At 36.9% G+C, this 15185-nt stretch overlaps 1 protein-coding gene and 1 long non-coding RNA gene across 25 annotated transcripts in view; one reads left to right on the top strand and one right to left on the bottom strand.

Annotated features, from left to right (window-relative positions):
* Positions 1 to 15185, top strand: part of MME (membrane metalloendopeptidase) — a 109006-nt gene that overhangs the window by 54858 nt on the left and 38963 nt on the right. For 12 of the 24 annotated variants that reach the window (XM_069562168.1, XM_069562098.1, XM_069562105.1 and 9 more), the window contains 9 exons: positions 868 to 1002; positions 4183 to 4257; positions 5145 to 5246; positions 6884 to 7020; positions 7130 to 7223; positions 8358 to 8486; positions 9229 to 9327; positions 13145 to 13225; positions 14504 to 14607. In XM_069562168.1, coding sequence (XP_069418269.1) covers positions 868 to 1002; positions 4183 to 4257; positions 5145 to 5246; positions 6884 to 7020; positions 7130 to 7223; positions 8358 to 8486; positions 9229 to 9327; positions 13145 to 13225; positions 14504 to 14607 — 956 coding nt within the window. The remainder of the gene's footprint in view (positions 1 to 867; positions 1003 to 4182; positions 4258 to 5144; positions 5247 to 6883; positions 7021 to 7129; positions 7224 to 8357; positions 8487 to 9228; positions 9328 to 13144; positions 13226 to 14503; positions 14608 to 15185) is intronic. The other 12 variants (XM_069562253.1, XM_069562178.1, XM_069562185.1 and 9 more) reach the window with 1 other exon arrangement.
* LOC138424843 (uncharacterized) overlaps positions 1 to 15185 on the bottom strand; it is a 62468-nt gene that overhangs the window by 12581 nt on the left and 34702 nt on the right. The gene's annotated exons all lie outside the window — the stretch shown is intronic.

Here is a 15185-nt window from a genome sequence, read left to right as displayed (position 1 = left end):
AAACTGCTGATAGATAATAACTAAATAGCAATGGGCTGAGATTTATGAAAGTGTTATTCAATTTCCTGGGTTCAGTGCCAGTCAGAACTTGAATAAGGGATTTATACATTCTGTAAAAGGTCAGTAACATAACTAGGTTATAGCTTATCTTCATACAGTTAAATGTGTGTGAAGAGAAAATGGAAAAATTTGAGTTCTTGGAAGAAAGCTGATAGTCAAAATGGCATATTAGAAATTTCACAGTAATAAGAACCAGCTATGGAATTAACTAAAGCCTACAGATTTGTCTTGGAGGAGCTCATGGGAAAACAGTCTCATTTTTTTAAAAAAATACTGTTTGGCTAGAGGAGACGATTAAAAGATGAGACGATTAAAAGATGTCTTGATAATGTGATATGCTTGTGGCCATCTCTTCATGTATAGTTGGAAAGAAAACATTTATATGAGCAGAGAAAACCTGATAAAAGGAAATTTGGCAAAAGAATGTATTTTTAAGAAAAAAATACTAGTTTACTGCTTACCCAGTGTTTTGCGAGTGTATTATTAAAGCAGTATAGCTTGGTTAAAAGTTGAAGATTATAAAATCTCCATAACCAAATGGTTTTAAATGACTTAGTACTTTTAGAGTGATCCTTCATTGTTCTGTTCTAATTCAAAGGTACATTGAGAATCTGTTATGATTCAAAGACACACTGAGTTTGAGAATCTGTGCAGGTCATTTCTTTTAAGATTCAGAAATGAGTTTCTATTTTGTGCTTCATCTGTTACCAAAAATGAATATTGAATTGAAAATAAATTTTAATTTTAAGTGCCATGATGAATATTTAGAAGGTTCTTCAGTAATGTACTGTTATTTATTTCTTGCAGGCTTGTACGGCATATGTGGATTTTATGATTTCTGTGGCCAAATTGATTCGTCAGGAAAGAGGACTGCCCATAAATGAAAGCCAGCTTTCTTTGGAAATGAATAAAGTTATGGATTTGGAAAAAGAAATTGCCAATGTAAAACACATATTCTCTGATACAATGAATAATGTCAACTGCTTTTTATTTCTTTCTCCTCTCTATTGTATTTTAAGAGTAAAATGTACAACTTCTCAACCAAGGGATAAAAATGTACAGCTCAGTAATGGATCATTGACTTCAAGAGGACCTTTGAAACTGGAGTTTTTCAGTAAACCAAGTTCCAGACATCCAGGAGACATACTAATTTTGACAAATTTTAAACTAGATTTGTTTAATGACCTATTATAACTGGAACACGTCAAGATCTTAACTATTTACAGTCACTGTTGTTGAGGTGCCCTTGAGATTCAGGACACATGTGATGACTATTCAGCAAAGCTGTTTTAATTTTAATGTATACAATTTTGCTTTATTTTAAAGTTTTACAATTTAAGGTGACCACAGAAATTATCTCTATCCCTTTGCAAAGAAGTATTAGCCTCTTAACATGGCCACACTACTGTATGAAATTCACTGAGTTCAGACTGTCAGGCTGCTTATTAGCTCAGATGAGATCTAACAGGAGGAGTTTATCAGCAAAACCAAAGGGGTCTGTTGCTGAGACTCCTCTGGTTCTGGGTCAGCCCATAGAGGCTGAGTTGGCACATTCTGTTCTAACATTCCTCTGATAGGATCTGCAGTCTCAAGCAAGTGAACTCTATCTAAACAGCATCCAGGTTATTGACTGATCTCATAGTCAGTTTCAGTCTGGAATCCACAGAGCTATGACATTGCCACCAGCAACCTACAGTCCTAAATCCCCATCTGCTTTGCAGTTGGCCATCAGAATCTTGAAAATGAAAGATCTTTGAGGGCAATTTTAGCTTTCCTGGGGCCGTATGAAACTAAAAGTCTAGAATCAGAACCAGACATTGGTTGGAGCTGCAGCTGGATGAATGGCAGTTTGATAGGTTACATGTGGTTCTGTGTTGGAAACAGAATTCTTAGAGAAGCATAGTTTATTACCCTGGGTTTTTACCACTTGTACCTTATCAGACTGTGTGCTGCTTTGATCAGCCTCAGCTCTGTAATATTACTGTTATCTTACTTCAAAATTCTTTGTGTCTTTAACAATGTTCAGCATATCACTGCAGGCAGATGTTACAAACATAATCTTTAAGTTGTTGTTGTTTAGTTACTGTCATATCCAACTCTTTGTGACCCAAAGGACTACAGCATACCAGGCTTCTTCTCTATCATTCACTATCTCAGGAATGATAGTTTCCTCAAACTCATGTCCATTGAGTCAGTGATGCCATCCAACCACCTGATCCTCTGTCACCCCCTTCTCCTCTTGCCCTCAGTCTTGCACAACATCAGGGTCTTTTTCAATGAGTCAGCCCTTCGCATCAGGTGACCAAAGTATTGGAGTTTCAGCTTTAGCATCAGTTCTTCCAGTGAATATTCAGGGTTGATTCTTTAGGATTGACTGGTTTGATCTCCTTGCTGTCAAAGGAACTCTCAAGAGTCTTCTCCAGCACCATAGTTTGAAACTATCAATTCTTTGGCACTCAGCCTTCTTTATGGTCCAACTCTCACATCCGTACATGATTACTGGAAAAACCATAGCTTTGACTATACGAACCTTTGTCAGCAAAGTGATGTCTCTGCTTTTTGATACATAATACTTTCTAGGCTTGTCATAGCTATTCTTCCAGGGAGCAAGCATCTTTTAATTTCATGGTTGCAGTCACCATCTGCAGTGATTTTGGAGCCCCAGAAAATAAAGTCTGTCACTGTTTCCATTGTTTCCTCATCTATTTGCCATGCAGTGATGGGACCAGATGCCATTTTTTTGTGAGTGTTGAGTTTTAAGCCAGCTGTTTTGCTTTCTTTCACCTTGATCAAGGGGCTCTTAAGTTTCTCTTTACTTTCTGCCATTAGGGTAGTGTCATCTGCTATCTTAGGTTGTTGATATTTCTCCTGGCAATCTTGATTCCAGCTTGCGCTTCATCCAGCCTGGCATTTTGTATGACATACTCAGCATAGAAGTTAAATAATCAGGATAACAATATACAGCCTTGACATAATCCTTTCCCAATTTTGAGCTGGTTGTTGTTTCATATCCAGTTCTAACTGTTGCTTCTTGACCTACATACAAGCTTCTCAAGAGGCAGGCAAGGTGGTCTGGTATTCCCACCTCTTTAAGAATTTTCCACAGTTTGTTGTGACTTGTACAGTAAAAGGCTTTCGTGTAATCAATGAAGCAGAAGTAGACTTTTTTCTGGAATTCTCTTGCTTTTTCTATGGTCCAACAGATGTTGGCAATTTGATCTCTGATTCCTCTACCTTTTCTAAATCCAGCTTGTATATTTGGAAGTTCTCAGTTCACCTTTTGTTGATAACTAGCTTGAAGGATTTTGAGCTTTACTTTGCTAGCAAGTGAAATGAGAGCAATTGTGAGGTTTGAACATTCTTTGGCATTGCCTTTCTTTGGGATTGGAATGAAAATTGACCTTTTCCAGGCCTTTGGCTGCTGCTGAGTTTTCCAAATTTGCTGGCATGTTGAGCACAGCACTTTAATGGCATAATTTTTAGGATGTGAAATAGCTCAGCTGGAATTCCATCACCTCCACTAGCTTTGTTCATAGCAGTGCTTTCTAAGGCCCACTTGACTTCACACTCCATGATGTCTGGCTCTAAGTGAGTGACCAGACCGTTGTGGTTACCTGGGTCATTAAGACTTTTTGGTACAGCTCTTCTGTGTATTCTTGCCATCTCTTCTTAATATCTTCTGCTTCAGTTAAGTCCATATTGTTTCTGTCCTGTATTGTGCCCATCTTGGCATGAAATTTTTCCTTGATATCTAATTTTCTTGAAGAGATCTCTAGTCTTTCCCATTCTATTGATTTCCTCTATTTCTTTGCTTTGTTCACTTAGAAAGGCTTTCTTACTTCTCTTTGCTATTCTTTGGAACTCTGCGTTCAAATGGTATATCTTTCCTTTTCTCCTTTGCCTTTCACTTCTTTTCTCAGCTCTTCGTAAGGCCTCCTCAGACAACCATTTTGCCTTTTTGCATTTTTCTTGAAGTAAATAAATCAGTGAATTGAAGTCACGAGTCATTGTTAACTAGAGAAATAATTCCCATTTTTACCTTTTGTCTCTCTTCACTTAAAATTGCTTCTACTTCTTTTGACCACTAGTTGGGGAGTTGTTATTGAAATTTTCTTTTTTCAGTCAGTGAAAACAGTAATACTGGATGCTGATGATAGCACTAAACTCGTTAGGCCACATGAGCGGACAGTCACAGAAGTAAGTGCTAGCACTCTCCTCAGATAATTTGGCACGTACCTGCACTGTGTACTAGGGATTTTCTTGGTCTCACTTGCCTTCAGTTCTTGGCAGAAATCATTGTGTGTGTGTATGTGTGTTTTCCTGTCTGAATTTTAACTAGGACACTGAATGGTGGTGGGTAGCAGACAGAGTGGGAGAAGGCAATGGCAGCCCACTCCAGTGTTCTTGCCTGGAGAATCCTAGGGACGGGGGAGCCTGGTGGTCTGCCGTCTATGGGGTCACACAGAGTTGGACACAACTGAAGTGACTTAGTAGCAGTTGCAGCAGCAGAGTGTTTGAGGGATTAATTGGAAATGACTTTATTCAAGAAAATCATTATATGAAATAGCCACAGGCACAACTGAGCTGCCCATTAGCCATGGAAGGAAAGAGGGCTGTAAATATTGCTGATGTGGTTTGTTATAAAAATATAAAAAGATTTTTGAAGACCCCATGGACTGTAGCCTGCCAGGCTCCTGTGTCCATGGGATTTCCTAGCCAAGAATACTGGCGTGGGTATCTGTTGCCTTCTCCAGGAGAATCTTCCTGACCCAGGGATCAAACCCAGGTCTCTTGCATTGCAGGCAATCTCCTGCACTGCACGCAGATTCATTGCTGACAGAGCCACAAAAGAAGCCCTCATACTTAATACTAACCAAGTCTTGATGATTGTTACTAAATATACTTAAAATCTCTTAATTTCTCTTTTCTTCTTGATGTGACAAGATAAATTATGAAACAAATACAGAATAGAATTTAAATATAATTATGTTGTACCAATGCCATATTTCTTTCCCCCTTGTATATAGTTATATTTTTCAAAAGAATTATTGGTCTAAAATAATAATAAAACATTAAATCCATAGGCTACAACTAAATCTGAAGATCGAAATGATCCAATGCTTCTTTATAACAAAATGACATTAGCTGAGGTCCAAAATAAATTTTCACTGGAGTTCAATGGGAAGGTAAGTAGCAAGATTTAAGTACTTATGTCATTTTCAAAGTTAATATTAAAATGCAGTTAAAATTCAATGATTTTTTAATTTATTGAGATAAATTGAACATCAAAATGAATTTAGATGATACCAACCATTTGACTTTAGCAAAAGACTTGAAAAAAACTATTCTAAATCATTGTATTTATATTTAATTAGAGTGAATTTCAAAGATAAAAAGCCTTTTCAAAGCAGCTATAGAATAGTATTAGGAAGTATCATAAAAAAGGGTTTGGAAACATTAAAAGGGAAAATCCTTCTGAAAGGCCATTATATAACTATGGGACTTGGACAGTCATATAATATGCACCAGACTTTTTACCTCCAAAAAAAAGAATAATTTATTCATAGAACTTGCCATGTTCTCATCAGGGCCATCTATGGAGGTGTTCAAAGCAATAATGGAGAAATAGCACACAGGAAACAGAAAAATCTATAAATCTATAAATGGTACCATTTATAAATGTCAATTGACATCTTTTTGCTTAGTTGTAATTCCTTAGCTAGTATCTAATAATCTCTTCTAAGCTATGCATATATTCTGTGTGTGAGCTGTTGCACGCAATTGGATAATGAAGCAACATTAATAAAATCTACAAACTACCACATTCAGTGATGGAATTCTATTTGGAATTGCAATAAACAGTTGCAGTTGTTTTGTTTATTGTCTAATTGCAATAAACCAGGAATTTCTTACATAAAGCTTTTTAATATAATGTGTTTAATAGATGTTTTGAGAAAATAGTCCAAGCCACAAAAGGAAATCAAGAAAAGCCATAGCACCTCATACTAAGTGATCAATGTATTTATGTACTTCTAGGTAGCCTAATATATCAGTAATCTTAAACATTTCTCAAGCGTTGAAATGTGGCATTTCAGCAAGATTTGCGTAGTCTTTACTTTTGCTATCTTCCCTTATATCCATTGGAGGTTGAATAACCATAATTCACACTGAAAGAATAGCAGAGAAACAAGATTCTGTCTTTCAGTAACTCCAAATCCAGCTTCTGAAGTGTGAAAATGGCATGTCTATATAGACCTGACATTGATCGCATAAAATACGTTTTGTCCATCTTCACGGGATCATGTATGTTGCATCATTACCAATACTTATACCTCTGCTAGAGCAATAGAGTACTTTCACTTTCATGAACAACACAGTCTCCACTGAAATAGATTACTGTGTTAAAATGAAGTGTCTATTAGCATACACTTTTAAGGAATATGCATATTATACCCATTTAAATTTTTGCTTAAACCTAGAAAACATTATAGCTAAATTTCTTTGTCTCTCATATGGGCTGGACCAAGAATATGACATTGAGCTGATTTCTACCATAAGACTCCTAGAGGCTTTGTTATTGTTCTTAAATGGTTGGTTTAATTCTGCATTTAAATAATTATCCTGCAGAACTAATTTTTATTCAAAACCTGACAGAAGCAATTAAAGAAGAAGTCCAAACAAATATCACACTGACCGTTGTGATAATTATATAGTGCTACAATTGATACTGTAACCGTGTCTGACCCTGTAACCATAACTGATTCTTGGAACCAAGAAGAAAAGTCCATAATTACTGAATGTTTTGTGCCTGATTTTTTTCCAGCCATTCAGCTGGTCAAATTTCACAAATGAAATCATGTCAACCGTGAATATCAATATTCCACATGAGGAAGAAGTGATTGTTTATGCTCCAGAATATTTAACCAATCTTAAGCTCATTCTTGCTAAATATTCTGCCAGGTAGGTATGTCAGCGTGCCCATGTCCCCAAAGTTTGCATTTAATATCATTCTTTAGAAGCTTTGCAGCCTCATCTTTTCTGTTGCTGGGTGGTGGGTTTTTTTATACAGAGATCTTCAAAATTTAATGTCCTGGCGATTCATAATGGATCTTGTAAGCAGCCTCAGCCGAAACTACAAGGAGTCCAGAAATGCTTTCCGCAAGGTGAAGAAAAAATCTCTCTTTTCTTAAGACTTAAAGCATAAAGAGATCCATGGTTATGAAGGCTTGCCATGTCCATTGCTAGAATGTGGTAAACTTTGTGAAGAGACAGAAGGCCAAATGTTGGTTACTTTGCCTGTATTCAAGCCATGTTGCCTAGGAAAGCCAGGTTTCAGGTGCTCTGTTGTCCTATGTATACTTTGGCACCATGATTGAATAGCCCTGGAAGGAAGGGCATTTGGTTATTTGCACAGTGATAGAGTACTGGCTTGGTTTGGTGTTGTGTTCCAAGTAATTTCAGGGCTATCTACCTCAATTAATTTGATTTTTCTAGTACTCACAGCACAGTAGACATACAAACAGATGGACTACATTGTGTGGACTACCCACTGAGAATACACCTACCTGGAGATACCCTTAAGACCTTTTATTAGGCTGTACCCATATTACTTAAACAATCATCATTTTGGTCCTAATGTGAGAGGAGTGAGAAAGTCCTAATGTGAAAAAGGAGAAATTCTCACAAATGTATTGGTTGGTGTCATGGGAAGGGAATAATTCTGATTGATTGAAATTTTTAATTTTTTACCTTTAAAAGAAAATGTAGATATTTTAAAAACTAAAGAAGATAAAAGCTGTGTTTTGCTAAATTTTCCTTCCATAAATGTATCCCTTTATTGGTACTTAAATGTGTACACATGCAGTTCTAAGTACTGGAAGTTCAGCAAAAGCATTGAAAAACAGCAATGTCTTTTCTTGTATACCAGGTCTCTCCCATGTTACATATATTGAATATTGTTTCATGTTTATGTTTATGCAGTGGCAACAGCATTATTTTGAGATTTGGCGGGGCAGAGTTTTTTTCCTAAAGTGGTCCAGAAGGATATTAACTTGCAGTAGCCAACAGTTCTTCTAGGACTTGCTACTGAAAATATACCTTATTTCCAGATCATATATAAGTAATAATTCTATTGGATTGCATTTTTTCCTATGCAAGGACATCCTGACGTGTGAGGAGATGCAATGAATATTGAAAGAATTTGAGACATAAGAGTAGAGTCCTATGAAATGTGTGCTCTCGCCGCACTTCGGTTGTCTACGCCTGCTCAAACGCCATTTCCTTTCTCTCTCCCATAGGCTCTTTATGGCACAACATCAGAAACAGCAACTTGGAGACGCTGTGCAAACTATGTCAATGGGAATATGGAAAATGCCGTGGGAAGGCTGTATGTGGAAGCGGCATTTCCTGGAGATAGTAAACATGTGGTAATGTTTTCAGCACAGTACTCTATCAGTTTGCGTCATTGGGCAGTCACAATAGTCCCTGATTTTGCTGAAATTGTACTGATTGGCTGAGAACTTCTGAATTATCATTTGCCATTATTTCCCAATAAATCTTATCTTCCCTCCCCCAAGGGTCTGCCTATTTTTCTAACCCTAATATTGTTTAACCCAAAAGCAATTGTCCATTTTCCAGGAGCAGTGTATTCACAATACTTAGTCACATGTTCTTATAATATAATCATTTATAGTCTCTTCTATTAGCAAAATTGACTAAGAATTAGTATTTTTTCTTAAAAAAACAAAGTAAATCAGAGTTCATTTGAAGTATAAGCCAAGTACTATATTTTTTATTGTTACTGAAGTGAAGACAAAGGAACTTAAAGGCAAGGTGAAAGAATCTATTGAAATGCTACTTCATGCTTAACTAAACTATTAATACTAATGACAGCTAGTATTTTATGTTAGTTCTTCTTTCTTGGTAATGGAAACCATACATTTTAAAGAAGAATTTTATTAATGTATACATTAAGGTCTATTAAATCATTAGTGTTGATAATGGAAGTCCTGCTTTAAAAATATAATTATCCCTTTGTTTAGATCATTTATAAATTTATATTTATTAACATTATTAAATCAACACAGCTTATAATTCTATTTTTCTTAATTTTTATTACAAAAAAATTATCTCATGGCTTACATTTGCTTTCTGTTCTTTTGGTTTAAGGTTGAGGATTTAATTGCCCAGATCCGGGAGGTTTTTATTCAGACTTTAGATGACCTAACTTGGATGGACGCTGAAACAAAAAAGAAAGCTGAGGAAAAGGTAAAGAGCAAAGCAGAGCTAACTACCAAAGAAAAATCCATAAGAAAAGATGAACTTTTAAGATATTTGAGGAAAATATGGTAATCAAGAATTGTATAAAATAAAACATACTCTTTCAAGATGTAACATTTACAGGAACAATTTTCATGGATGAAGCTTTTTTTCCTATGATTTTCATCTTTCATTATCTCTTTGCAACTAGCTCCTACTCTCCATGTTCATCTCAAAACTTTGAAAGAAAAAACTCCTTTTCTTTAAAAAACAAGTCTTCACAAACCAAGAAAATAAGAAAACTCTTGTGTGAATTAGAAAACATTAAAAGATATTATCGGTGGTTCATATTTTTCCTCCTTTTATGAAACATATTTAAAAGACTTCTACCAATATTCAATAATCTTTAATGCAAATTTCTAGCTCAAAATTTGTAAGCATGTGCTATTTTTTTTAATATAACCTAGGGAAAATAATACCAAATTTCTATTAAGCCAAAGTGAGGTAGTACATTATTTGAATTCTATAGATGTCCTACAGTTAGAGATATTGATGGAGCTCTTTATAAACTATTCTTATTTACCCCCACTATTCACCTTTTATTGAGATTGTTAACATCTTGCATAGAGTAAGCAAAATGGAAATTCTAAGAAAATCTCAAATTTAACTTTACTATGCCATTGTCTTGATAACTATATAAAACTAGAAGGAACACATCCAGTGAAAACTGCATGTGGTTTATAAGCAGTATTCACATGCAACATGATTATTCCTCTGTAGTTAGAGTAGCAGGAAGACCAGACCATTCTCTAAAATTAACACAGAAAGAGTCCATAAATCTATTTATAATAAGAGAATCCAACTGAAGTCTAGTTTTCTTTCAGGATTAGATCACATAGAAGGATCATCTTCTTCAGTGGCCACAGAACTCTGGATGACTCAGATCTAGAATTTGGCACCCCAGTATAGCTATCTTTGCAGCACTCTGTCTAGCTCCTCAGAAGTTCAGGCTGGATTTGCTCCTTTCATGTTCTAGCTGTCATAACATGGTTCTTTTTGATGTAACCAATTAAGTTGTTCTAGATTTAATCATTTCCCAAGGTGATATAAAACTCTGGATATACAAGTGGCTTTGTGAAAGAGTCCCATACTCAAAAAGTTTAGGCAACACTTCCTGAAGGAAGGCTTCCCTGATCCTACCCTTGATTAGGTTACATGCCTTTAGGGTATGATTTTATGGCATCATACATCACACTTGAGAGTTAATATTCATTTTATTGCCTACCATTGACCTTTACAATAAACTCTCCATGAGCAGAAATTTTTGCATTGTATCCTTAACCCCTTACAAAGTACCTGGTTTGTTGTAGACCCTAGAACACAAATTGAATGAATAAATAGGCAAACAAATTCATCCTCTTGGATACTTGCAATTACTTAATTGTAGACTCTAAGATGTCCTTCAGTGAAAGAGCCTGCTTCACGTTTCTGTCATAGTGCATGCATGCTCAGTCGCTCAGACATGTCCATCTCTTATCGACCCCATGGACTGTAGCCTGCCAGGCTCCTCTATGGAATTTTCCAGGCAAGAATACTGGAGTGGGTTGCCATTTCCTTCTCCAGAGGATCTTTCCAACCCAAGGACTGAACCCATGTCTCCTGAGTCTTTTGCAACAGCAAGGCGGATTCTTTACCTACTGAGCCACCTGGGAAGAGGTCACAGTATTTACCCCCAATATTTTACAATATATCCTTTCTTATGTAGTACCTCCCATTTCTGTAGATTTTGTATCCCTTAGAATACCTTTTGGGGAAACATCTTCTAGAAAATACAATACCACTGAGAGGGGAGTGATTTATTATGGGCTGACAGTATGGAAAGAAAATAGGCTGGGCCTGTTAGATTAGCTGACACATCTGTTTGATCCACTGGGGAAATCCTAGACTCATGAAATAGATTTGTAACAAAACCGCATCCATTTGATGGCAAAACAAATAACTCGGAGATGCAAGCTTAATACCTCATGAAAAATGTAAATTAGTTAAATTATTTAAGAGCAACGTGGTATGATTGAATCAAATATCTTTGAGGAAAAGTGAGAGAAGTAAAAAATAGAAATACCAAGTAGTAAGCAAGTGGGCTTCCCAGGTGGCGCTAGTGGTAAAGAACTCACCTGCCAGTGCAGGAGACATGAGAGACGCAGGTTCGATCCCTGGGTTGGAAAGATTCCGTGGAGGAGGGCTTGGTAACCCACTCCAATATTCTTGTCTGGAGAATCCCATGGTCAGAGGAGCCTGGTGGGCTATGGTTCATAGTGTCACTTAGAATTGGGCTCAATTGAAGTGACCAACGTAGATAGTATATTCAAAAGCAGAGACATTACTTTGCCGACTAAGGTCCGTCTAGTCAAGGCTATGGTTTTTCCAGTAGTCATGTATGGATGTGAGAGTTGGACTGTGAAGAAGGCTGAGTGCTGAAGAATTGATGCTTTTCAACTGTGGTGTTGAAGAAGACTCTTAAGAGTCCCTTGAACTGCAAGGAGATCCAACCAGTCCATTCTGAAGATCAGCCCTGGGATTTCTTTGGAAGGAATGATGCTAAAGCTGAAACTCCAGTACTTTGTCCACCTCATGCAAAGAGTTGACTGATTGGAAAAGACTTTGATGCTGGGAGGGATTGGGGGCAGGAGAAGAAGGGGATGACAGAGGATGAGATGGGAGGATGGCATCATTGACTTGATGGACGCGAGTCTGAGTGAACTCCGGGATTTGGTGATGGACAGGGAGGCCTGCCGTGCTGCAGTTCATGGGGTTGCAAAGAGTCGGACACGACTGAGCGACTGAACTGAACTGAACTGAAGTGACTTAGCACCCACAAGCAAGTGGTAATGAAATAATTATAAGCAAACAATTTTAAGGACGGCCCATGTGATGCCAGTGGTAAAGAACTGGCCTGCCAGTGCAGGAGACTTAAGAGACTTGGGTTTGATCCCTGGATTGGGAAGATTCCCTAGAGGAAGGCATAGCAACCCACTCCAGTATTCTTGCCTAAAGAGTCCCATGGACAGAGGAGCCTGGAAGGCTACAGTCCATAGGGTCGCAAAGAGTCAGACACAACTAAAGCAACTTAGCATGCACATCCACAAACAATAGTAAGCAAGTGGTAAGTATGAGATGGTATAACAAGGAAAACCCTGTTTTCTACTCATTTAACTAATATCATTCATTTAACTGTGGAAAGTTGGGTACACTAGCTCTGGAGACCGAAAGAGAACATCAAAACTCCAGGAACCAATATTCAAGAAGAATATTTAGCACTGAACCTGTAAGCCCACATCTGTTTTCTCAGCTGCATTGGTGAAGTGGAAAGATAAGCTACTAGAACGGGAGTTCTAAATATTATTTCTCCTACAGTAGTAGTCGTAGTAGTAGTTAAGTCGCTAAGTTGGGTCCGGCTCTTGCGACCCCATGGACTGTAAGATTGAAGAAAAAAGCCTTACAGAGAAAAGTTGATAAGAGTAATACCTGTGTTTGTAATACCTTTGTTCCAATACCTATGGAACAAAGACTTGTCAGTTTTTTGTGTTAATTTTCTTGGGCAAGCTTCAGACTATGAGAATAGGGTATTAGAAGCCAAATTTCAGGACTCTTTTATTTTGAACTCCAGGAAGAAGCCATGGCAAAGATCTCTGTTTAAGTGTGGTCAAATACTCATTTTGTAAACAGTATGGATCAAGTTATTCAATTTCTAGTCAAGGGCATAATCATAAAGTTTGCATTTAAAAGTTCATAGTCATGCTCACATTCAATATTATAATTTTCATAGGCCTTAGCAATTAAAGAAAGAATTGGCTATCCTGATGACATTATTTCAAATGACGACAAACTGAATAATGAGTACCTTGAGGTAAGTCTTAAAAAGACTCTGCACTGATGATGCCTGAGGCTGGGGGCAATGTTGTTTCTTGCTATGTGGGGGTAGGGCGTGCAGAACGTATGTGGGCATACAATCAGACCTCTTATTATATTAAGCCTTTAACGCTGAAGTCAGAACTATGTCTGTTTTAGTGTTAGCTTATTGTTTCATTGTCCTGGTCTATAGTTGGTTTTCTTATTTTGCTTTCCATATAGTCCATTTTTAGAGTAGTAATAAAAACTTGTGTTTTTTTTTTTAAAGAGCATTAAAGCATAGATATTTAAGTGATGAACAGGCAGTACTCAGGCTTCTTATACATGTCTGAAAAGTCAAATCTTCAGGTTTCTTTCCAATTTCTAATTATTCCTCCACTGGATTAACCTAATCATGTCTTCTCTGTTTAGAAAAAAAAAGCATCTATTATTTGAGAATGAGAAACTGTTTTATTCCCCTTGTGTAATGTAAATGATGAAACCAGAATTGATTGAAGTATGGCTTTCAGGGTCAGAAAAGAGCTTATTGCTAACCTTGTAGTCTCCATGACTGCTTGCCACCTTGGTGACAAGGTGGTCCTTGCCTAGATCCAGGGATGATGATTTCTAATCGTTTATTACTAGCCTAAATAGAGAGTTTGCAAGGCACATGCCCTTATTTCTTTTTCTATTGCAGAAAAGCTTGACTTTTTTAAAAATGACCTCACAGTAGCATGTGAGTCCTCGGGGCCCTTGTGGCAGGAGTCTAGTGGCTGAACACACAGCCTCACAGCTGAACTGCGTGGGTTCAGATCTCAGCTCTACCACACACTAACTGACTAAGAGCATCAACTCAAAGTCAGACTCCTAGGGTTCAAATCTCAACTTCATCACGAATGAACTTGGACAAGTGACTTGTCTGTGCCTCAGTTTCTTCAACTTTAAAATGGTGATAACAGCACATCTTCATAAAATTATTTTGAGGATTAGAAGCATAAGTGTTCTTATAACACAGTAAATAAGAATGCTGTTATCTGTCATGTAAGGATTGATATCAATATAGAAGGGCTTGTTTGACACTTAGTTTCGTTTGATTAATTAGAAAAGAATACACTGAAGGAATGATTCAGCCAGAGCAGCAGTGACTTGTATAGAGTTAATTAGAACTTGATTTTTCTTTGGCAAGTTTTAATGCTCTCTGCTAACTTTATTAAGTGATAATCCCTTAATGCTATTTAGCAAAACTTTGGAGACACGTTTTTAATATTGTTTTCAAAATTCTTTTAAATTAATATAGTTGAGCTACCAGGAAGAAGAATACTTTGAGAATATAATTCAAAACTTGAAGTTTGGCCAAAATAGACAACTAAAGAAACTTCGAGAAAAGGTGGACAAGGATGAGTATGTATATTTCAATTTTCTAATATGTTCATTCAGAAGAGGGACTTTGTTGGATTAAGAACCTGACTTAGAATAAACGTTAAAAGGTGGAATGTTCTTTTTCTATTGAGTACTTCTGAAAGCATCTAAGAACATAGGAGGATTTAATCAAAATATAAATTTTTTCCTTAAAGTGTCAGACTACCTTTGGTTTCCTCTCATATTATTGTCTGTCTCTTCTACTTTGTGGACAGAGCTCCCTAGAACACTTTAGTCTAAGCAGTCCTTAGCTCCTTCAAACCTTCTTTGAGTCTATTATTGTACTCAGAATTATCATCTACCTTCAGCCCCACCTACCTTTCTATTGTTCAGCCATCCTGCAACTCCGTCCCCTACCTAGCTTGTCCACGTAACGCTTCTCTCAACCTTGTGAGAACCAAATCTGAGATCTCAAGATTCAGTTGCATTCATAGCTTTCAAATGATCTTAGTCTCTGCTTACTAGTGATGTTAGTACATCATAGTAATGAACAGCTTAATGTTTATTTTTCAGTTAAATGGGTGCGTTTAAAGTATTTATCAACATAAGTGCTTATGCAC

Source organism: Ovis canadensis, chromosome 1 (genome assembly GCF_042477335.2).
Source record: "Ovis canadensis isolate MfBH-ARS-UI-01 breed Bighorn chromosome 1, ARS-UI_OviCan_v2, whole genome shotgun sequence".
NCBI lineage: Eukaryota > Metazoa > Chordata > Mammalia > Artiodactyla > Bovidae > Ovis > Ovis canadensis.
This window is presented reverse-complemented; position numbering and strand designations above follow the sequence as displayed.